At 41.0% G+C, this 25815-nt stretch overlaps 1 protein-coding gene across 1 annotated transcript in view; it reads right to left on the bottom strand.

Moving 5' to 3' along the window:
• The window catches only part of TBC1D4 (TBC1 domain family member 4), an 81270-nt gene that overhangs the window by 42033 nt on the left and 13422 nt on the right, over positions 1-25815 (bottom strand). The window contains 4 exon segments of the mRNA XM_015559228.1: positions 8105-8224; positions 12038-12148; positions 12420-12511; positions 19659-19791. Coding sequence (XP_015414714.1) covers positions 8105-8224; positions 12038-12148; positions 12420-12511; positions 19659-19791 — 456 coding nt within the window.

Raw genomic sequence — 25815 nt, 5'->3', positions numbered from 1 at the left:
CCGCGACCCTTTAATACAGTTCCTCATGTTGTGGTGACCCCCAACCATAAAATTATTTTTGTTGCTACTTCATAACTGTAATTTTGCTACTGTTATGAATCGTAAGGTAAATATCTGATATGCAGGATGTATTTTCATTGTTCGCGACCCACAGGTTGAGAACCACTGGATTAGATTATTATGACTTTGTAAATAGTGTTTGCAGCTGAGCTATATATTTGACTCTTACTACAACTTATAACTTGTGCAATCTGTTTTTCAAAAAGTTAGCGATCACTGATGTATTACAGAAGTCACCAACAGATCTCAGTAGAGTCAAACAACCCAAAATCTATCAATTACATTTTTTTCTTTTCATTTGAGTTACCCATTATGAAGGCCTCTGTCTCCTGACCCAATCTGGACTGGCTGCAATGTAGGCTTGCTAAACAGATCTGCCCAGTATTTTCCTTCACTATGAACCTAGAAATATCTTTTAATGCTACCCTATGTTGGAATCTCTGTTTCCGTGATCCCAGGTCTTCCTCTTTCTCGGTTTCCTTCTGCATTTTGGTCGAGCACCTAGTCCAAGTGCTTTCTGAAAAAGGGAGACTGGGAAATAGTTTTTTTAACTTACATGTCTATAAATGTCATTATTCTACGCTTCTATTTCATTAACAGTTTGGCTGGATATATAATTATGGTTACAAACGTTTCTTCACAATGCAAGCATTGCTCAAGTGCCTTCTGGCACCGAACACTAATGCCATTGTGACGGAGCCTTTGTATGGCCTGCTATCTCTCTCTGGAACTGATTCTAAGTTTACCCTTGGGCGTTCTGAAGTTTCACAACCATGGGCCTTGGCATGGCTTTATTCAGTCGTTCTATTGTACGTATTCTGAGCCCATTAAGTCCGGAAACATGCCCATTAGCTCTGGGAAATTTCTGAAATGATTTCTTTGAAAATTTCTGCATGCACTTTCTCTTTCTGAAACTCCTACCATTTGACTATTGGATTTTCAGACTACTTGGGCGTTCTGAAGTTTCACAACCATGGGCCTTGGCATGGCTTTATTCAGTCGTTCTATTGTACGTATTCTGAGCCCATTAAGTCCGGAAACATGCCCATTAGCTCTGGGAAATTTCTGAAATGATTTCTTTGAAAATTTCTGCATGCACTTTCCCTTTCTGAAACTCCTACCATTTGACTATTGGATCTTTTGACTTTTTACCCTGTTCTCCTATTTTCCATCTCTTTGCCATTTTGCTTTACTTTCTTGAAGATTTTTTTTAACTCTAGCTTCCTAGAATTTTATTGACTTTTTCTTTTTATACCTATTATCAGAAAGTTTTAAGAGTTCTTTCTTGTTCTCAATTGACTATTTTATATTTATGGTATCCTATCTTGTTTCATAGAAGCAATATTTATTCTTATCTATGTATATTACTTATGATGTTATATTACTGATGGTTCTCTAACAATTACATAAGCAATAAAATTAAGAGATGCAAGCTTATTATGTGCTATGTACTATATTAAGCATTTTACACTGCATTATCTCATTTATTCCTCACAAAAATTATGTGAGGGAGGTGTAGTTTTTAGCTCAACTTCACAGATGAAGAGACTAAAGCTCTGATATGATTATGATGCCAAAGCTTCCACTGCTAGTTAAAGGACAAAGCATCGATTTGAACCCAGGAAGCACAATTTAAAAGTGAAGCTCTTGAGCTCTTACTCAATACTCCTCCCTGAAGATAGAGCTTTGTGAAAAGTAGAATTACAAACAAAACTAACTAGCCTTCATTGGTTACGTGTAATAACGCAAATGCCTAGAATCTGATCAAGGTTATTTCATTTCTTCAGTTCTATACTATAACATGTCACACTTCCAATAATAAACTATATTTGCAATGATAAAGGACTGGGTAACTGTGTGTGGCCAAGAGGCAAATATTATAAAGACCAGGTCACTTTCTGCAATTTTTTAGCTGCTGCTTACATGCCAACCTGCCTGGTTATCTTAAACAGGTTATTTGCTCACAATAGTAAAAGTAGTAAGATGGGTATTGAACCATTTGCATTATTATAATAGCAACTTAAATCACACATTTTACTCACAGAGGTATTTTATCCATGTATTGCGTGTGCATGTATATGTGTGTACAAAAAAAAAAACTTACTGAGTGTTGGGGGTCCATCCATCTTGTAGCATGTATTAGTACTTCATCTCTTTTTATCTATATTTCATTGTATGGCTTTTCCAGCTTTTTAAGGTTTAAACTTAGTTTATTAAATTTTTACCTTTCTTCTTTCTAACATGGACATTTAGTGCTGTAAACTTTCATCTAAGCACTAATTATTTCCATCAGACTTACAAAGGGTTTCTTTATTCTTCATTTAATTGAATATGTTGCTTTTCTTCTATTATCATTATTATTTTGGGGGTTTTAATGTCCTTTAATATTCCAAGAAAAAGGTAATAGGATGAGGAACATGAGAGCTGATGAATATGTCCATCAGGTTCAATTATAATACTCCCTGAAGAATTTAAAGAACTTTTTTTTCAAGCAAGCACTTCACTCAATCAGTACATTTCTATCATGTTCTTGACCAAATGCCTGAGATCAGAGTTTTTAAATTTTGGCACTATTGACATTTGTTTTGGACCTGATAATTCTTTTTTTGTTTTGTTTTGCTTTTTATTAATCCTCACCCGAGTATGTTTTTTCCATTGCTTTTTAAAGAGAGTGGAATGGAGGAAGAAAGAGATGAGGGGAAGCCGGGGAGAAAGAGAGAGAGAAAAACACCAACGTGAAACATCAATAACACATATATTGGTGGCCTCCATGCCCCAACTGAGGCCGGAGTTGGAAACTGCAACCCAGGTTAAAAAAAAAAAAAAGGGATAGAAAACTTACTTACTGTTTTAATTATTCACACATTTTCAACAAGTAAGGACAATGGATATTACTCTGAAGAAAGCATGAAATGAGGACTGTTTTCCAATGACTCACACTTTAATTTATAGTCCTTTTTTAGAAATATGTATATTAGTAAATATATTCATAAATATTCCCTTTTGGTAAGCTTCAACTTGAGAAAAACAACAAACAATCCGAATACAAGACTGTCTTTTCACCTCTGAACAGACCGCTGTTTGAGTTTTACTATATTGTGATTTGGTAATACATGTGTCAAGCCTTTTCCCTTGGACCCACTTTTTGATTGTCAGGGATCTGAGCTTCTCAGCTATTTAAAAATGTATCCTATTTCATAAACAATTACAGTCAGTTAAATAAAATATTTTTACATTTAAAAATGACAGTAATTATGAGTCAAACTTTAAGACTGAAGTGTCAATTTTCTACTTTTTATTCGAAGAGGAAAAAAAAAACAGACAAATTTTAGAAGTACACAAAACCCTTCCTCTATTGTAACCTTTGATACGACATGGGCAGCTGCCAACCTTCCCAGTAAGTCCATTCTGCTGCACATGGTGCAAGCAAGACCTTGTTTGGTCACATAATTTATGACACTTGGCGGCATTTGTGACATAAAAGCTACAGTATCCACCTTGATCAAAATAGACTGGCTGTGCTCTTGCTTAAAGTGTCATTACCGTCATTCAAAGCTATGAAGTGGCACTTCAGAGACAGCGGTGCAGGTATTGTGCAGAAGGCCAAAGTACTAGCTGGATTAAGAGAGGAACTCTACATATCCTATTGTCATTTGGTAAATAGCAACGTTTCAGAGCTCCTACTGTTTGGACCACTTCATATCTATAATGTGATACTTTCCTAATATACTGACAGTTCATCCTCACAGCAATGTGAGGTAAGCTGATAGTAATATGCCTGTTTCCTAAATGGGGAAACTATAGCTTAGAGAAGGTAAGTAATTTGTCCAAAAATTAAAATATAAAATCCGTTAGGGCCAGGTCTTGAATTCACATCCCCTGACCATCTATCTAAATGGACTTGCTATTAAAATTCTCACCAACACACCATGGGAGACAGGGGAAAGAGAAGAGGGAGGGAGGGAAAAGAAGGAGGGGAGGGAGGGAGGGAAGGAAGGAAGGAAAGGAGGGGAGGGAGGGAAGGATGAGAAAGAACATAGCTAATTAATACACTTTGAAGAAAATAAGGTAGTAAAAGTTTTAAGAAAAAGTTGCAAGAACACACTTCTGAGTAATCTCCTTAGATACTCTTATTCTAGAATCTGTGTCTGGTGATAAAATAATAGCACTGGAAGCTGTATACTTGCTTTTGATAGACTTAGAAGAATCTCAACCATTAAGAAAAATAAATATGGAAGTATTTTGATTTCTAGCAAAATAAAAAAATAAGAGCACTATATATCGGAAGTTACAATGTCCTAATGCTATTGCACTTTCTTGACCTTGTCATTCTTGAAGATAACAGGCTACTGATTATTTTGTGGGTTATCCTATATAATAAAAGCCTAATATGCTAAGTGTCTGACCATTCGTTCAACCATTTGAACAGTCGCTATGATGTGTATGATGTGCACTGACCACCAGGGGCAGACTCTCCAACCAGTAGGTTAGCTTGCTGGGACTGAGCAAGAGGGGCCAGACATGCCCTGGAGCCCTCCTGCAGTCCCTCCCCAGTTGGCCAACCTCCTGTGGTCTTTCCCCAGCCCCAATGGTGCACCAGTGGGGTCTCTCAGCCTGGCCTGCGCCCTCTCCAAATCTGGGGGTGTCAGAGAGCCGGTTTCAGCCCAATCCCCACAGGCAAGGCCGAGGGGCCCCACCGGTGCACAAATCCGTGCACTGAGCCTGTAGTAGAGAATAACTTGAGTTTGTTGATATTTCTTCATGATCAGGTTCAGGTTCTGCCCCTTTAGCAGAAATACCACCAAAGTATTCTTTGTATCAGATGTCCCGTTGCTGATGATATTCAATTTCATTACTCCATTTTAAACTTACTATTTTCCTCTTTGTAAAAAGTAAGTCTTAATTAAATCCTGTTCAAACTCTCAATGTATTCATTTATTTTTCATGTCAGAATAGATTCATGGTTTCCTATGTTATGCAACAGATTCATCTGTTGCTATCATTCATTTTGATGCTCATATTGTCTCAAGTGTCACCAGTGGGAGCCCTTTATGGTTTTTATGTCTTTATGACATAGCAGCATCTTTCTTTGAGCATTTCCTTACTAGCTAGATTACCAAGATACTCCGGTCTTATCTTGTACTTTCCCTAGAGTCCTGAAACTGGCCATTTCTCCCAGGATCATGGTTGTCTCTTGTAGAATGATATATAGAAACCCAAATCTGGGTATTTGTCACCCAGCAAGACTTAATTCGTTATCTGATATTATTTGTAGAAAAACTGGGTCCCAGCTCCTATCAGTGGACAGAGCCAGAGACCATATGTGCACATTTACACACACATGTCAATACATATATTATATGTAGCCTATATAATAAAAGGGTAATATGCAAATTGACCATAACAGCAGAACAACTGGTAATGACTGGTCACTATGACATACACTGACCACCAGGGGGCAGATGCTCAATGCAGGAGTTGTCCCCCCCATCCCCCCAGTGGTCAGTGAGCTCCCACGGGGGAGTTCTGCTCAGCCACAAGCCAGGCTGATGGCTGCCAGCACAGCGGTGGTTGTGGGAGCCTCTCCTGCCTCCTCAGCAGCGCTAAGGATGTCCAACTGCAGCTTAGGTCTGCTCCCCGCTGGCAAGTGGACATCCCCCGAGGGCTCCCGGGCTGCCAGAGGGATGTCTGACTGCCAGCTAAGGCACGATCTCCCGAGGAACGGGTATAAGCCAGCAAGTGGACATCCTCTGAGGGGTCCCAGACTGCGAAGAGGGCACAGGCCGGGCTGAGGGACCCCCCCCCCCGAGTGCACAAATTTTTGTGCACTGGGCCTCTAGTCCTATTAATAATAGACAAACATGGTAATTGACTGTACCTTCGCTATGCCTCCCATTGGCTAATCAGCAAGATATGCAAATTACCCCAGCCAAGATGGCGGCCGGCAGCCACGCAGCTGAAGTGAGCACGAGGCTTGCTTGCTCCAGTGATGGAGGAAGCCGAGGTTCTCTGCCTTCCGTGGCCCCGCTCTGAGCTCCAAAAGCAACAAAGTTTACATTATAGAAGCTAAACAAACCCCAGATATCTGCTTTCAGCAGGCCGGGGCCAGAGAGCTGAAGGGAGCAGGAGCCCAGCTCTTAGCTCCAGTGACAGCAACAAAGTTTCAATTATAGAAGGTAAATAAATCCCAGAATAAAAAACAAAAAAAGGAGAGGCTGGGAGCTTCAGTCGCTGGCCAGCCTGAAAACGGCCCTCAGGCCCTCACCCAGGCTGACCAGGCACCCCAGTGGGGACCCCCACCCTGAAGGGGGTGTGACCAGCTGCAAACAGCCATCAGCCCCTCACCCAGGCTGGCCAGACACCCCAGCGGGACCCCCACCCTGATCCCGGACACCCTTCAGGGCAAACCAGCTGGCCCCCACCCGTGCACCAGGCCTCTATCCTATATAGTAAAAGGGTAATATGCAAACTGACCCTAACAGCAGAAAGACTGGGAATGACTGGTTACTATGACACACACTGACCACCAGGGGGCAGATGCTCAATGCAGGAGCTGCTCCTTGGTGGTCAGAGCGCTCTCACATGGAGGAGCTCTGCTCAGCCACACGCTAGGCTGATGGCTGCCAGTACAGCGGTGGTGATGGGAGCCTGTCTTGCCTCCTCAGCAGCGCTAAGGATGTTCGATTGCAGCTTAGGTCTGCTCCCCGCTGGACATTCCCCGAGGGCTGCCGGGCTGCCAGAGGGATGTCTGATTGCCATCTTAGGCCCAATCTCCTGGGGGCAGCTCCTGTGTTCAGTGGGATTGGGCCGAAACCAGCTCTCCAAAATCCCCTGAGGGGTCCTGGATTGTGAGAGGACACAGGCCAGGCCAAGGGACCCCACAGGTACATGATTGGGGCCAGGGAGGGACCCAGGAGGTTTGCCAGCCAGGGAGGGACTGCCGGAGGGCTCCAGGGCATATCCAGCCCGTCTTGCTCAGTCCTGATCGTCCAGACCCCAGCAGCAAGCTAACCTACCGGTCGGAGCGTCTACCCCCTGGTGGTCAGTGCACGCCATAGCGAGCGGTTGAGTGGCCTTAGCATATCATTAGCATATTACTCTTTGATTGGTTGAACAAACGACCCTACAACAGTACACTTAGCATATTAGGCTTTTATTATATAGGACTAGAGGCCTGGTACAGGGGGGTGTCCCTCTGCCTGGCCTGCACCCTCTCCAATCTGGAACCCCTTGGGGGATGTCCAACTGCCAGTTTAGGCCCGATCGTGCAGGGCTCCTAACCACACCCCTGCCTGCCTGCCTGATTGCCCCTAACCACTTCTGCCTGCCAGCTTGATCACCCCCTAACTGCTCCCCTGCCGGCCTGATTGATGCTTAACTGCTCCCCTGCAGGCCCAATCACCCACAACTGCCCTCTCCCACTGGCCCGATCGCCCACAACTTCCCTCCCCTGCAGGCCTAGTCACCCGTAACTCCCCTCCCCTGCAAGCCTGCTCTCCTTCAACTTCCCTCCCTTGCTGGCCTGATCTCACCCACAACTGCCCTCCCTGCCAGCCTGATGGCCCCCAACTGCCCTCCCCTGCCGGCCTGGTCACACGCTACTGCCCTCCCCTGCAGGTCTGGTCACACCCTACTGCCCTCCCCTGCTGGCTTGTTCACCCCCAACTGCCTCCCCTGCAGGCCTGATCACCCACAACTGCCCTCCCCTGCTGGCCCTCTTGTGGCGGCCCTGTTGTGGCAGCCATCTTGTGATGACATCGTGCAAGGGCGTCATGCCACCTAGGCTTTTATTATTTAGGATATATCTTCACTAATAAATCTCTATTACTGAAATTCAGATATTATAATAACCAGAATAAATCTATATCTGAGAATGAAATTTACTCTGAGAGATTATTATAAATGAGTGTTAACAAAATTACAGTTATCATGGTAGTTTTTGTTGTTTTTTAAAAAAGGACTTTTCTGTCAGTCAGTTGAGAATGAAGCAAAGAAGTTACTAGTAAAGAACACAGGTATTAAAAGGGTCTCAGTGTACACTTACCCTTGAAAAGATATTCTCCAGGGAGCTAGTTAAAGATCTCTTAGCTTTATTTTTCAGAACATCAAGTTTGAACCTTCCACTGCTTGCTGCATTTTCCGGGATTGTACTATTTGAAAAATTCTATAGAAAGAAAAACAGATAAATTTTAGTTGGGAGTACTCAAGGTTAATTGAGGCTTTAAAGATGCCATTAAAAAGCACAAGAATTCTTCTGCAGCTCTATTAAGGAGTAATAATTTAGGTTCCACACTGTGAACAGACAGATTATAAGGAAAGGGATTTACTTTTTAATACTGTAAGTAATAAAAAGACAAAAATAAAGTCTTTCCTTTGTGCCTTTTCTTTCTGCTAATTTATTCCATCTGCATTTAACAAAAATTACACTGGAAATGTTCTTATTGTTGTTATTTTGATTATCAACTATAGCCATTTCTTTTGAAGTTGCATATTTGTATTTAAATTGCCAAGGAAAGTGCAGGAAATATGTTTAAAAAATGCATTTTCTGGAAAGTTGGATTCCTCTGGCCTCTATTACAATTCCATTGTCTTTTTTGTTGTTGTTGTTGTTAATCCTCACCTGGGGGCATTTTTTCCATTGATTTCTTAGAGAGAGTGGAAGGGAGGGAGGTGGGGAAAGAGAAACAGAAAGGGAAGAAATATTAGCAGGAACTACAATTTGTTAAAAATCTTTTCTTTATAGTGTCCTCCATCACACAAAAAACAATGCACATACGAGTGACTACTCACCCACTGTTTTTGTCCTTCTGCTCAACATCACTATCACCATCAATGACTGATATAAGCAAACCCATTAATAGATTTTAGTCTACAGACTCATAGAGAGAGAGCAGGCAGACAGCTCTCAGTGGTGGGGAGGGAGGGTGTTGGGGAGGATTAAGCAAATAAGAAAAAAGAAGAGAGAAAGAACTCACTGACACGGACAACAGTGTGGTGATTGCAGGGGGTGGGGGTGGGTAGAGATGGAAGAGGGCATAGAGGAGATAAATGGCTATGGAAAAAATCAAATAGCTAAATAAACAACAACTCAACACCTTCTAAAAAAAAAAAGATTTTAGTCTTTATGTCTCTTGACCTTCCTATTATATCACTGGCCATTGTTGATCTTATTTCAGCTCTTTCCTACCTTGGTCACTACCATAATAAACCTTTTTAAGCCCCTTTATACTCCATTATTCCCGCTCAGCCTTGTTCATTGGCTCAATGTTAATCCACTCATTGCCTGAAATGTGGGTGTTCCTTAGCACATCCCCCTCTGACTTTCAATCTCTGCCAAAGCTCACTTTCTCCACATTTACACTACCAACTCAAATGCCTCCATTTTTTTAAATTAACCTATTTTTCTAATTAAATCTCAAGCACGTTTCTTAAACTCTTCTCATTTCCATCCTGTACCCCACTCTCATCTTCCTTCTGTGTTTTCTACCTCTGTTTTATCCAGTCCCCCCAAATTCGAAACCTTGAAGCCTCCCTCTCCCTTCCTTTACATATCTATCCAGTCAGACACTAAACCCTAATGATCATGCCTCCCATAGCCCTGAACTCAGTTCCCCTCTGTGTTCTAGTTTGGCCTCTCACCCAAACAAAATTTTCACGACAGAACTATTCAGTCTATTTGTGTACCCATGCTATCTCTGCCTGCTAATACTTATATCATTGTACTAATCACACCTTATATCCATATTTTAATTTATTTGAGTACATGTTGATTTCTCCTCCTAAATAATTAGATGGCAGAAAAGAGCTGTCATTATTCATCACCATTGCCTAATAATAGTATGCACGTTATAAAAGTTTGTGCAAAAATTAAATGAATCACTTCTCACATATTCCGCTGTAAAATTCTCCGAACTTGAGAATGTGACTTTATTCCTACTGCTGTCAACACCCACCAATCTGTTCCACAAATTGACTGTTACTGTGATAATAAAATTTTCTATTTCAAGTACAAATCCGATCTTCTCACACTCATACCTGAAATCCTTCAATGACCAAGGCATAGCACTGAAGGCTCTTCATCATCTCACCATTGCCTGTCCTTCCAGCCTTATTTCCCCATCAATCTCCAAGTGCCCCCTAAAAAAACAGTATGTACTTCCAGGGCCTGCACAGAGCACGTATTCACTCCTGGTCACAAAGTTACTATACAACTTTGTGCTCAGTGTCCTTTTCTTAAAACATACTTCTTCAACTTCCCTGATTAGCAAACTTTATCTCCCTTAAAATTCCAGCTCCCCTCGCCAAACAAAAAATCTTCTTCTTGAATTCTTTAATTCTTCCCTCTACCCTACACTCTACTCAAGCTCCAGAGCAAAGACATAGCTACTTTTGTGCTCACTGCACATCCTTTTAAAAAGCTACTTTGTTACTTCTATTATGTGTGTCCATCTGTTTGCAATCCCTTTTGGCATATTTGAGCCCTTCTCTGGAGGGAACATCATTTATTCATCACAGTTTTATTCAACATTATCACTCAGGTTGGCTGACAGAAGGTTCTCTGGAATCACTAATAAAGTGATATGTGATTTGTATCACATTGATCAGACCGTCAAACCTCCAAGGGAAGGGAGGGGAGGGGAGAGGTAAGGGAGAGAGATCAACCAAAGGACTTGTATGCATGCATATAAGCCTAAGCAATGGATGGACACAGACACCAGGAGGGTGAGGACATGAGGGGGAGGGGGAGATAAGGACACATATGTAATACCTTAATCAATAAAGGGGAAAAAAGTGATACGTGATTCGTTCTGAATAAAGTGAAATAAAGACATAACCTGAATTAGTGTTATTAAGAAGTAAATATGTCATCAGCTCTTTACATGCTGTTGGTGGTGGTCTTGCTTTATTTATATGCAACTGGAAATACATTCTAAACCATGTGCACACAAAAAGCATTCATTAGTTTGCAGCTAGAATAGCTGTCTCCATGATATTACTGATTCTTTGGGTGTTTGCTATTTACCAATCAAGACCGTGTGGACTGACAAGAAACTTGCCTCTCCCATAAAGAATTTAAAATGGGGGCATTGCCCATAAATAGAAGTTATCACCAGAAATAACTTATGACTGCCTGGCTGGTGTGACTCAGTGGTTGCGTGTAGGTCTGTGAACCAGGATTCCCGGCCAGGGCTCAGACTTGATCCCCAGTGGGAGGCATTCAAGAGGCAGCTGATCAATAATTCTCTCTCATCAGTGATGTTTCTATCTCTCTCTCCCTCTCTCTTCTTTTCTGAAACCCATAAAAATATTTTTTTTAAAAAAAGAAAGAATTTATGATCTATCTATAGGGCAGTGCAAACTCCTAATTACTGAACATCTGCTCTTCTTATCATCCAACAATGACTATCCTCCCCTAAGAAGCCCAAGGCACCCTTACCTCAGAATGTCACAGTCCTCATTTCCCTTTCTGTCTCTGAAACTCAACCTCTCTCTTATATGGGATCTCTGACTCTCAAATATGTGGGGTTCTCGTACACAAGTGTGTAATTAAATTGGGTCATTTTATCTTATTCATCTGCCTCATGTCTATTTGATTATTTGAGCAGAAAAAAAAAGCCTAGAAGGGGGGAGGAAAGTTTCTTCCTCTCCAACATGTTCCCATCAATTTAAAATAAAATAATGGATTAATGTAACTGAAAATTCATGTTCACCCTAAATCATGAAATGTTTTTAATGATTTTATACCACAAAAAAAACTCACAAATGTTTTTACATTTAAAAACCATTATTATTTTATCTCAATGTGCCAATGTCCGTTTGAATTTCCTAAGAAACTCCTAAAATGCTGAGAAATAAATCTGATAGGACTTGAGCCCTAAAGGTAGAACACAAAGGAAGGAAACTCCTTTTCCATGTTCTGTGGTCATCTGACTGCATATAGAGACAAAACAAGGTCAGGAAAGAACCCTCTCCTCACCGACGGCCCTTCCCCGATGTGAATGTGTGTCTTCTGCTTGGCTTCACACAGCTGCCTCAGGTGCAAAATCACAAGTTCATTTTCCTCCTGGTCGCTGACTGGCTTCATTTTCTGTTGAAGAGACAAACCAAGAACACACTATGGCAACACAGCTTCTCTCGGTTAATTTTATTCCCACTTGGTTCTATCTGTCTGGCAGACAAACTTAAATAAAGCTTAGCATTTCGCTGCTCTTAGAAGCACAAGTACCAATAGCATTCTAGTTACTACCCAATGGTACAATCTTTAACTTCAGATACAGAAATAAGAAAAAGAACTTAGAAAAACAGGATCCAGTACTCATTCCTTATATCTTATTTGTGTGGATTATAAGCAAGGTTACCTGGACTCGTTCAAAGATGTCCGCTTGCTCATTATCCGTCAGGGATGAGAGATGCCTCTGAATCACCAGCTTGGCTCTAGGGGGGTAGAGACCTAAGGGAAATGATGGGGATCGGCACTGAGTGCAGCTGCAGAAATCAGAATGTGTATCATGTATCACAACTTAGCCCCTCGTCAGCAGGCTCCGAGGTTACATCTTCTCAAGGAGACGTATCCCTGCCTACAACAAACCTTGGAGCACTACCGTCAAACCAAGAGGACGAGAAGGAGCACTAGCCGGTTGGGCTCAGTGGATAGGGTGTCAGCCTGCAAGCGAAGGGTCCCGGGTTCGATTCCGGTCAAGGGCACATGCCCGGGATTGTGGGCTCCATCCTCAGTAGGTGGCATGCAGGAGGCAACCAATGATTCTCTCTCATCATTGATGTTTCTATCTCTCTCCCTCTCCCTTCCTCTCTGAAATCAATAAAAATATAGTTTTTTAAAAAGAGGACATGATAGAAAACCTCATCACCAAAATCACTGCCCCATCAATGATCCTGAAGTCAGATTTATTAACAAAAAAAAAAATCTAAATGATACATCAACAGCTTAACCAGATAGATACCACTGGATATAGTAACAATCTAATTAGCCACCACAGGAACTTGTGGTGAATTAACATTAGCCTAGTTCTTGACATGGAAATCAAAGCTAAACACTAGCCTTGGCCAAAATCTCTAAGAATAAAACCTGACTTTTAAAAAATAAAGAAAAACTGATAATGTTAAAAGGTAGAGCTAGAGCTTAGACAGGCACATCTCCCCCATCACACAGGTCTTGTTCTGTGGTAATAAAACTTCAATAACAACATTAATATTTAGTGACTTTTTAATACTATAATTTTACCAAGAAAGTGTTTGCTTCTTTATATCTTTTTATGTATTTATCTATAACACTATTACACATAACTTATATTAAATCCTTGAGCAAAAATTTTTTTACCATAAAAATTTTTATAATTGTTTTAAAAAGAGAAAATGCAATTCATATTTACAATGATTTTTAAGGAGTAGAGCTTCTAAACATAGTTCCACTTATAATGCTGCTTGCTATTATATTTTGACTAGAGGCCCGGTGCACAAAAATTTGTGCACTCAGGGGGGTCTCTCAGTCCAGCCTGCGCCCATTTGCAGTCCAGGATCCCTGGGGGGATGTCCACCTGTCAACTTAGGCCCACTCCCCGGGAGATCAGGCCTACACTTGCAGTCAGACATCCTTCTGGCAGCCAGGGAGCCCTCAGGGGATGTCCAGCTAAAGGCTTAGACCCCCAAGGGAGCTATGATGAGGAAGCTGGGGTGACAGAGGAGCCACGCTGCCCTGCCCAGCCGCCCTGGGTCGGGTCGCACACAGGACGCCCGCCACCCCGAGTTGCAAATAGCAGGCCCGTGGGGGGGCGAGGGAGCTATGATGAGGAAGCTGGGGTGACAGAGGAGCCACGCTGCCCTGCCCAGCCGCCCTGGGTCGGGTCGCACACAGGACGCCCGCCACCCCGAGTTGCAAATAGCAGGCCCGGATGGTGGCGGGGCAGGCAAGATGGCGCTGACCCGCCCTACCTGCAGTATGCAAATTAGCTGCCATCTTTGTTGGCGGTTAATTTGCATATCGCGCTGATTAGCCAATGGGAGGCGTAGGGAAGGTATGGTCCATTACCATGTTTGTTCATTATTAGATAGGATTAGAAAGAGAATACCTACCTATATATAATATTTGGTGAACCTAAGAAGTAATCTGGCACTTTAAAATCACTGAGAGAATCACATCAAAATATGTTTTGTTGTGAAAGAACTAGAATTTGTTTGATGGCTGTCAGAATGTGCACAGGGCCACCACTGAACCTGTTCTAACCCACGTGCATGTCTATACTGCGCATCAGAAAGGAGAAAGAAAGGCTTCTGAAACCCTCAGCTCCATCTTTCTTTGTGCAGTTCCAACAAAATTCTGTGAAAACTTCTGTGCTTGCACACAGGAACAGCAGCACTAAAGTTCACTGTGATATGCGATGACACCCACTACCCCATAGCTTATTGGCTGGCAAAGTTAAGAGGTTCCTTAGGCAATATATGCAGAAACTGACTCATATGATTGTTTTTGTTTTATTTTAAGTGGTTTACTACTTCAGTGTCATATTAACATGCCTGGGAGGATAAAAGATTACAAAGGGGAGAAGTAAAGAGGGCAGTTATTTGAAATACGTGACTAAATCCATAGCCCCAGACATTTACTTGGACCTTTATTTCAGTAGAGAAATTGGAAGCAGCTGGCATGTATTTTCAAAGTATACATATTCCCTCCACCTCATCAAGGCGAATCTGATTTGACTTCCTTCTTCTCCCCATTTTGGAATAACCAATTAGTGAGTTACTGATACTCAGAGGCAAGTGTATTACTAGGATTCGTCCCTCGGGAATTTCAGTGCAGGAAAACAAGATTGAGAATAGCCCCATCTGCATGATGCTCGCCCTCACTTTAGTTTCACATTCGGAGGTTTGGGCCTTAGCAGCTAGAGTTCCCCCTCAGACACTGCCTCCCAGACTCATTTTGGCCCCCAGGCAAGGCTGGCCCTGTTCCTCCCTCTGGGCCCGCTTCAGGTCACATCAGCATAGTATCTACTTTCTTTCTTTCAATGAAAATAGAACTCATTCATGCAGCCAAACATACTGACAGGATACTGTAACCCTCAGTAAGTGATACGCAATAGTATCTACATACTCCTTCCAAACACCTTCCTCACTAAATTTCTATTCCTATTCATTTGTGTTGAATCTAAATGTGGTCCTTTCTCCAGCTTCACACTTTGTACCTAAGCATAAAGTATACGACGTTTAGAATTCATGCTGTCATCTTACTTAAATGAAAATAACTGTTTGGGAAACACACCGAGGCCCAGACTTCCAGACAACGTGGCCCCGAAAATCCTGCCTTTGGATAGTCCCTCCGAGAGAAGGCAGTGGGTTGCTTTGGAAACAGACTGAACAAGTTCAAATCCTGGTTCTGCCCCTCCCAAGCATTATGGGTATGGTAGCTATTGCCCACACACTATCTTGGTGCCTCAGTTTCCTCGTGAGTAAAATGAGGATTAAAAAACAGTATCTGTGTTTTGGGATTTCTGTGTGAATTACGTGGACTAATATAAGCAAAACACAACAGTGCCTAGACACAGTGACTCCTATTGTTATTACTTTTATTCTTACTATGACAGCATGGCTCAATCTTATGCTCTCTTTGCCTGATGTCAGAAGAGTAAAAAGAATCAGATCAGAAGGTGTTATCCAAGGCCTTCAAAAAATAGCTTGCATGCCTCTCTCCAATCAGCACAGACCCTGCCTTGGCTCCCTTCAGACACATGCATACCTGGAAGATAGGGAAGCTTAAGTTTCAGAGTCCTTTCAAGATTTTAGGAAGGGCCCTGCTAATTCTGGGTTCATAATTTGTATGCTTTTTCTTTAGAAAGATCTTTAAAACTATAAACACTTCAGGTGCCACCAAACTAAGGCCCAGCCCTATGCACATATAGAGTCCTTCCCACCTGCTTTAGCCCCCTGTAATGTTAGAGTGAGCTTCTGACAGACTATCCACTTGTGGGAAGGTTTAAAAAAACTTCTTTTCTGTAATAGAAAATATATTTTAAAATGCACTACAATGTAGTTTTTAAAAAGAGAAATAAAAAGGCACTTCTTTACTCCTAAATGTTTAGCGTTGTCTACAGATACATAACTTATTTTTATAGTGTGAGGTCTGAAAACTAAAAATTCACAGAGGAAAATATTACTTATCTTTATTCTATTAACATTTGGGGCATATTCACTGCCAGTAAACATATATATGCTTTATGTTTTATTAACCCCAGTAATATAAGTCCTACATTTTAAAAATATCAGAACATTATAAGTAGAGCTAAATTTGCCTTTTATAGAATCAGTGGGCAAAGGCATGAGAGAAAAGAGATTTGTGTAGATCCAACTGTCTTCCCTAAAATACTTGTTAAGTCCACGAGGAACAACAGTACTGTTGCAGTGGAAGATTCCTGAGACCACCCTGACCAGTGATGAGGTTAATCTGACCAGCAATGAAATCTGTGAACATCATGTACGATGCGCTGAGAAGGATGCAAGCACCACCCTGCTGTGCTCTGGTCAGGGAGGAGAGACCTCAGTCCAAACGTGAGAAGAAATCAACAGGCCAAACCGAGGGGCATTCAGCAAAATAACTGAGCAACACTCACTGGGGATGTCAAAGCCATAAAAGACAAAGCAAGACTGAGGAAGAGTTGTAGACTAGGTGTCCAGGGTGAAATAACAATTGCATACAATGTAGGATCCTGACTGAAATCTTGGAACAACAAGAAAGGACGTGAGTGGAAAAAAAATGGTGAAGATCAAATGAAGTGTTTCGTTTGGATAATACTATTGTACTAATGTTAATATCCTGTTCTGATCACTGCACTGGGCTATAGAAGATGTTAACAATGGGGGGGTGGGGGGGCAGTGGTTGGAGAATGGGGGTGGAATATTTGGAAACACCCTGAAACTTCAATGTAAGTCTAAAAATAGACCAATTTTTTGTACCCGGCCAACGTGGCTATTTGTGAGGATTATAAGGTTAACTGGACTCGTTCAAAGGTTGGGCGTCAACCTATGAATCAGGAGGTCACTCTTTGATTCCCCATCAGGGCACATGTCTGGATTGCAGGCTTGATCCCCATTATGGGGGGTACAGGAGGCAAAAATGATATGTGGTCATTAAAGATATAAACATTTTAAATAAATAAATAAATACCAAATTTCTTTTCATGTTAACGAAATACAAGGTATCATTTTATTTTTCCAGAGGTAGCATCAACCTGTAGGTGTTATTCAGCAAATTATTTTTTCACTCAATAATATAATTTTAAGATGTATCCAAGATGATAAACAGTTAAAATTCATTCCCACTCATTGCTCCATTATATGAACACTCTTCAATTACATTATTGATGCACATATAGGTTGTTCCCAATTTTCCACTCTTTACAGACAATACAACCTTGAAAATAAAAACGTCCCCTTCTGAACCTATATGAGAGTTTCTTTTATTACGACATGGAACTGCTGGTTAACAGGGTTAATTTTAGGTTAGTGAGTTTCTATTAATTGCCTCCCAAAATGTCTATACTACTTTGCACTCCCATTAATATCACATAAATGTACCATTATCCCTACAATTTCACCAACAGTTAATCTGGTGAGTCGCTTATTGTTTTCATTTTCATGTCTCTGACCTGTAGTAAGATTGAGCATCTTCTCATTTTTATTATTAGACCTTTTAATTTCCTTTTCAAAGGGGTGTCTTTTAATATGATTTGCATAATTTCCTACTGGTGGTTTTATCTTTTTCTTATAGATAATAAGAGTTCTTACAAATTCTGCATACCAACCTGCTACTTCATTTGTTGCTTAGCATTTAACTTCCAAGTAAACAGTTGTTATTAGGTATAAATTTTAAATTTTTATACACTCAAATCTGTCAATGTCTTCTTTTAATAGTTTTTCCATTTTTGCGTCTTAAAGCCTTCTTTGTGTAAGGATATAATAATGGTCTTATTTTCTTTTAATGATTTTAATATTTTGTTCGTTTACACACCAAGGACTTTAATCCATCTACTGTGAAATTCAGTAAGATAAGGAGAAGGAATCCTTCTCTTTTTGGATAGCAAATTGATCCAACACCCACCATATCTTGAGTAATTCAGCCTTTCCTCCCCAGATTTATAATGTTCCCTTTACCACACACCAAAAAAAAATGTCCCTGTCTGGAAAAGTTAAACATATGTTTGAAAATAATGTGCATTCTATAAAATTACTCTTACAAGTTTTAAAATCTGAATATTACATTTAAATAGTCCTTGATCACACAGTTGAATGGATATTCAATAAACCCACTGTCCATCATCGATTCTGCCATGTGCCTATGATTCTGCTTCCTATTGAGGGGAAACCACAATTCTTTTTTTTTTTATTGCTTAAAGTATTACAAAAGGTATTACATATGTGTCCTTTTTTTTTCCCCGCCCTTGACAATCCCCTGGCCTCCCCTACCCCCCAGTGTCTTATGTCCATTGGTTATGCTTATATGCATGCATACAAGTCCTTCGGTTGATCTCTTACCCCCTCCCTCCTGCCCCCCAACCCTGCCCCTTCCCGCTGCAGTTTGACAATCTGTTTGAGGCAGCTCGGCCTCTGTATCTATTATTGTTCAAAAGTTTATAATGGTCTCTATTATCCATGAATGAGTGAGATCATGTGGTATTTTTCCTTCATTGACTGGTTTATTTCACTTAGCATAATGCTCTCCAGTTCCATCCATGCCGTCACAATTCTGCACTTACAATGACTAGACCGTTCTCTGCGCGGTTCTGGAGTTTGCACTCTCCCCATCTATTGTAACACCTGTCATGCTGAATTGTATTTCCTGGCTCACATGCCTCTCTTGCACTCTAACCTGCAAGCTTTCTAGAGGCACAGTCCTCATCTCAATTACTTCTGAATCCCCAGTGCCTAGCACAGTGCCTGGTGCATAGGAGATGCGTAACAAGCGTTCATTAAATTGTGTTTCTTCTCCCATGTAGTATTGTTCAAAACTGTTTTGTTAGTAAGACATAAGAAGAAAGGAAGGTGAATCAGAGTCACCTCTCCCTCATGCCCCTTCCCTTCCTCAGAACCTTTTTTTTAAACTTGCTTTAGGATATCACTACTATCTCTGTCATGTTTAAATGTCCCTCAAAGCCACACAATTTCATCCCACTCTTAAACTTGTAGGGGAAGGCCTACCTCATCAAGTAAAAGGGTTTGAAAAAGGAAAGACTTAAATAGACAATATTCTGAAATGGTTTTGCCTCTCTTCATTCATTCAACAAACATTTGGTCAGTGCCCACTCTGTACACAGCACATCTTAAGAACTGTGGGAAATACAAGTTCCTTCCTTGAGTCTATCCTCAGAAAAAAAAAGAAAAAAAAGTTAAAAATAAAAAACGAGAGAAAGAAAGGGGAGGAAGCCAAGCACCTAAGAGAGACTGACAACACAAATTTGACTGGACATGAGAAATGATCCTTTGGGTCCTTGTTTTACCTCAAAACAAAGAAGCTTTTGATGACAGTACCAACTTTCTCACTTCCCAAATGCCAAAGCAAACTTCTCGTTTGCAAAGGCCAAGCTATACCGTACCTTCAATCCTTTCACAGAGCTTATGCAAAGAGTGCATGGGGCAGGCCTCGCACAGCTTGATCTGGGTCTTGGCACTCTGGAGGGCGGCCGCTGTGCTGAAAGCCTGTTTCAGAGTCAGCATTACCTCATCCACCTACAGGAAGAAACAAAGCTCAGGTCTATAAAAGTCTGCATTCACGGTAACACATCACAACCCCAACAGCAGGGTGAGACTTTATTGATGCTGACTAAATAATAAATCACAGAATTCTGATGACTACAGAGCTCTTAGAAAATATTGTCTCGAAGTCAGACCTTCCATTATACATATAATTGAAAGCTGGGTAAAATCAGACCATTTTAATGTGTGTAACATAAGATTGGTCTGTTACTGGAACGCTATTTTTGAATCCCACTAAGCGTTATGCTAGCACAGACAGTTTGATAGTCAATCGGGTCTCTGTTTAAGTCGTTACTCAGACAAAGGTCTCTTTGGAAGTTTCACCTGCAATATATAGGGAGCAACAAAATAGGTTTACTATTCACTTGTGTTAACAGGTATCCTACTTACTGTGTCCTTCTGATACCATTGTAATGAACGTAGTTATGAGTAACTGGAAAGGAGCAAGAGGAAAGACCAAATATAGGCATGCCATTTGTGCAGTTTTGCCAGAAAGCCACAGTTAAACAATCCCCAGGGGGCTACTTGTTTGTTCCCCACAGATCACTGGGGGAAGGACCTGGATGGGGGGTGGGGGAGGAATAGACACCTGCCCAGTAAAGTCTGGGTGACCTCTGTCAATCACATCTGGGAACAGGTCAGTGGCCAGAGTTGCTGTGGCGACTGCAAGTGTGGGAAGATTTGAGATATCTAATCACCTAAACAAAGAAGGTCACTCTTGCTCTCTTGGTTCCGGGTGGCCCTCCTGTTGCAGGGGACACGCTCTCGTGGCTTCCCTGCATTTGCCCACATGGCCCACAGCCATATGGACCCCACACAATGGACTAATGGACTGCAACTAGCCTAATGCTAAACTGAACCCAACTTCGCCAGGGAAAGGAAATTTTGGATGCTGCCTTTGCTTCCTCAACTCAATAAAATATATATATATAAAAAAAGAAATTTAAAAAAAAAAGGGGGGGGAATGGGGCTTTGCAAGGACAGGGATGTAATTCCACGAAAATAAAACTTCCTACCACATCTCATCCTTCCTCCCGTGAGAGTCTCAGAAAATTCTTTTTTCTCGAGATAGCATAAGGACCTGACCCCCAGCACCCAATGGGGAAGGAGATTCCCCACTTCCACTGATAACACTTCTGGATCATTTTTAGTGTAGAAACAAAATATATTCAGGCGAAGTTCTGGGGTAAATGAATTCCATTTCAACAACATTGGGGAAGACTATAAAGGTTGCTCATCTTATCTCTTGGCTTCTAATTTATCATCATCTTCCTTCTGATTGGTGACACTAAGAAGTTCTGAGATCATGTTGTCTCACAGCTGGTCTCACCACTGGGCCAGCAGCTTAAAAACTGCCAGCTACTTTCTTCCTTGCTCTTCCAGTGATTCAGTCAATAAGTGTGAGTCTAGCATTCTAGTTTCTTGGTTGTTTCCTTCAGGTCAACTAACAGCTTGTTCTCAAGCATTGTCAAGTCAACCTCAGGCCATGTCGCCTTCTCTGGGAGACAACCATCGATGTTAGGTGTGGTTTTCCCAACTGTGGTCAAAGTCTGGGCTCTGCATGGGGGGCTATGGAGTACTAAGGGCTCATCAGAACTACCTTTGATACTCAAAACCATGCACCATGCTTGTAAACTGTTTTTGGTGTGTTTTTTTAAGACTCTTTTCCCCCTTCCCCTATGGCCTAGTTGAAGAATAATCTAATATTTAAAGGATTCAATCTACTTCTGCATTTGAGTGTATGTGGAACTTAGAATAAAAAGAAACTTTATTCTCCTAATATTACTAAAAGGAGAGCTCAAATACTAAACAGCCAGTCACTATTCAGTTATATTTTACTATATTACCAACCTTTGAAAAGGCTTATGAGTAATTTTATATCACTCTATGTATTAAAATGAAGTATTCATAAAATGTGTTCTTTTATGCTGTAATCAAAAATAAATATTTCTAGTTCTTGAAAATGAAATCACTACATTTAATGCCTTCACATTTTGATTTCATCGCCTTGTTATGTATTAAAATGCAATTTTAATTACTTATGGAACTGTTCGTTTTTGTTTCTCATTTATCTTGGGATTAGCTTTCATATAGGGTTATTATTTGATATTTAGTAATACTGCCTTGTAAAAGGCCTCCAATGGAAATACTAAACTTTCATGTTTTATTTACTTCTAGATGAATCAAAAGGCCATTTTAATTATGTTTGAAATGTGGTTACCAATTTCTTCCTACCACAAACATTACTAAAAACTTTATTTGACTTCTAAAATTTTAAATGTTTTGTTTTTTTAATCCACCTTTTTTTTTCCATATGGCCTATGAGACCTACCATAAAAACAGAGAAACTGCAACTTCAAATTAATGTAATGTGAATAATTTAATTGTTTTTGTTTAGATACAACAAAAACTCATAGATTGTGTTAAAAGGTTAAAAGTATAGGAATGGGTAAAAATAAATCAATCATTTGCAAATGAAAAGAAAGTATTCTTTAATGTTATTATCAGGCAAAAGCAAATTTCCAGCGAAAAGTACAAGATGAGACAAAGAAAGCCAATTTGTAATATGTAGGTGAAATTCATAATGAAGATGATGTTCATAAACACTTACATGCCAAACTTAGGTATTTTATAGCATTTTAGAATAAGTCTTAAAAATCACAGAATGTGTAAGGACTTTAAAAGATTATGGAGTCTAATTCTCTGTAAAAAATTACACCTCAGTCTTGGTAGCCTGGATCTTTTTTTGTTATTGTTCTAGTTTCCCTGGATATTGTTGTCCATGGGGTTTTACTTTTTCCTTGTCTATAAGTAACAGTAACTTTCATTTTTTCACACCTTTTAAAACAATTTTGTTGAAAACAGAAATGACATTTTCTACAAACCTCAGGGTTTGGTTAAACAAAATTAACTTACCTACCTACAGCTATTTTACAAAAGAAGGAAGGAGTACTGACATCTAAACTTCCAGTATCACCCTCCAGCACACCATCAGAACACCATACTATTTATCAATTCACAGCAATTGCTACACACACACACACACACACACACACACACACACACAAAATGCTAGTTGCGTATTCTTTGTACTCAGAGAAGTCAGCATGCTGTGGTTTTGCAATGTTTTGTTTTACACAACTGCCAAGCCACATCAATCATAACACTGTGCTCAGACCTACACTATGGAACTGACAGTTGTGTTTTGTTCCATATGTCAGCTGCTTGGCCCATCCCCTGTTAGGCAGGACATTTACATATTTTTCTCCTGGCTTGCAGCTCTGATGACTAGCTGTTCTGTTTAAGATGCCTTCTGATAAAACTAGAATAAACAGAGTTTCAAAGATTCTAGCATGGGCCTGTCCTTCAGAATAATGGTGCCCAAACTGGGATTCTAGTCCAGCTTCTATGTACCAGGAAGGCATTCTCAGCCAGTCTCGTCTGTTGCCTTAGTCACGGAGCTTGTTAGGGTGGAAAGACGCAGCACGTCTTTCTACTCTGAATCCCTGTTTCCAAAACCAATTCTATGTGCACGAGGGTAAAACAAATATACTAAAACTACAAGCAAAGCAAAACTTGTAAAAGAGGTTGGAAGTAAGAAGGTTTCCACAGTCTTCCTTTCAATGTATATTATCCAGTCATTGAAGATGACCCAGCACCCAGAAAATGATTGCTTGAAGTTAAGAATAATACACTCTTGATCATTAAAATACTATTCCCAAGCTCCCAATAGCCTAGAAACACTGAGGGGATACAACAAGAATACAAATGGTGCCAACCCCAGCCCCGTGGCATGCACAGTCTACTGGGGTAGGAAGTTGTGAACAAATAAGTGTGGGGATTTGTAAGAACTGCTGGTGACCTGCTAGTGCACAAGGTAGAGCAAGCACTCTGACAACAGAGTAAAGTCAATTCCTGAAAAAGTCATCAGAAAAGGCTTCACTAGGATGTGATATTTAAGCTGGATCCTAAAATGTGCATGGTAGAAAAGAAGAGGAAGTGGGCTCAGGCCACAGGAGAGCAAGGCCAGGCCTGCTTCGCATCCAGTGAAGCAGCAGGAAAGAGAATATAAACGTAGATCACAAAGGCCGGCACCATCTCCTCGTTTAGCAGCAGGGCAGGCCCCTGAGGCCCACGTGGCCTCCTGCCCACTCGGCAGCATAAAAGCAGTGAGCCCTGGCTCTAGCTGTCTGACACGGCTGACTCCTCCCTCTGTGTGAGAACCAACAGTGACCTCTGAGCTTGAACTGCACTTCTGTGAGCCCCAGACACTCACTTAAATCCTAGATCACATGAGTCACATGCACACAGTATTTGCTGATTCAACAGCAAACCAAACAAAACGAACGTCACACCAATGGTCACTCCTGTCTCAGGGGTCTGGCCTGGAGAACAGCTCAGGGGACAGAACGCCTGTGTGAGGATGTTGTCATGAAAGGGTGGGGATTGAAGGAGAATGAGGCAACCCTCTGCCATGGTAGACAATCTAGATTTTGTCCCTTCCCAAGGAGGCATAAATTGGTTTTTGATGAGGAAATGTCGTGAGCAAGGAAACTGTGGCTAGAGGACAGGTTAAACCAGTGGCAGGGCGACTAGTTAGAAGACAAATGCAATAGTGTAAGAAGATAAATGCCCCGAATCAAGGAGCAGACAGAGAAGAAAGGGAGGCAAAATGGATATAAGGGATATTTCTATCCTGAGTTAATAGAATTTGGTGAACAGTGGGTATAGAAGGTGAAGAAAATGCAGTGTGGTTTCTAAATTGAGAAGTTGGATAAATGGAGCTGCCAAAATAAAGTATGGCTCATATGACAGGTTTGGGGAAGGGAGGAGAGTAAAGGATCCAAAACCTGGTGGAAGAATCGGTCTTAGGTCAAAAAGAGGGACAGAGAAGGGAGTAGTAGCGAGTGAGCTGATCAGGGGCAGTGGAGCAGTGGGCGTGGGTGACAGATTATCCTCCATTATCTTTCTGCCTACCTCTTACTTGGTGGGCACTTCCCAGTATTGAGTCATTGGTTCTCTTTGGCTTTCTCTCTCCTACTTCCCCCAGGGTACTCATCCACTTCCATGCCTTCAACTGTCATCTACGTAACACCGACCCTCAAACTTCTCTCTCAAGTCCTGAACTGAACTATTACAGAGCGGCCACCTAGATACTAGCATTTGGATTTGCCATTGGTGTGGTTAATTACTTAGTGAGAACAAAACTCATATGGACCTCTCTCGAATAAGGTCAGTGGCAAGAACACTACAATCCCCAGAGGAAAAGGTTGAGACCCAGAAGGCACTAGTCAGAAAGCACCTTGGTATCCATGCACTGCCATTTCCTCATTATTCACAAACTCAGTCTCCAGGCTGCGACTATGGAAGGCAAGAGCCACACCAGGATCATGCACCAAGGAAATGAAGAGAATGCTGCCTGGCTCATTGGAGTATGTCTAAGGTGTGTGTGGGAGAAATGTTTGTGGAAGAATCATTCAATGTCTCAGGAAATATCTTTCTTCAAATGATGGTGATATATCTAAAGGTTTGTGTTAAAATGGTTAGGAAAGATAACACAAGTAGCAGAAAAAGGAAGAAATTTTAGGGGAAAATATCAATATATTTTTATTCACTCAGATGTATTTCCAAATGTGCCTTCCATATTTCTTCCAAACTCCAACAGCCCGCATAAAAGGTGGAAGGGGTTGAAGACATGAATCGACTTTCAAACCCCAAAGAAAGAAAAGGAAGACTAAAGACCATAAAGAATGAAGTATTTTCAAAATGAGGACAGGGCTAATGAAATAAAACAAAATCATTCTCTGAAGCATGATGTATTCTGAGATGTTATAGCAATTAAGGGAATAATAGGTGAGTGGCCTTCCTTATATTCTTACATGAGCAATGAAAAAAGTAACAGTTCTTCTATGATTAGTCTTTTCCTACTTTTAAAAAATACTCCTGGTAAGATGATTGGATTTGCTAAACTCAAAAAGGTATCTCGGCTTAAAAATT

This window comes from Myotis davidii, unplaced genomic scaffold (assembly GCF_000327345.1).
Source record: "Myotis davidii unplaced genomic scaffold, ASM32734v1 scaffold274, whole genome shotgun sequence".
Taxonomy (NCBI): domain Eukaryota; kingdom Metazoa; phylum Chordata; class Mammalia; order Chiroptera; family Vespertilionidae; genus Myotis; species Myotis davidii.
The sequence above is the reverse complement of the archived record's forward strand: the minus strand, read 5'-3'. Positions and strand labels throughout refer to the sequence as shown.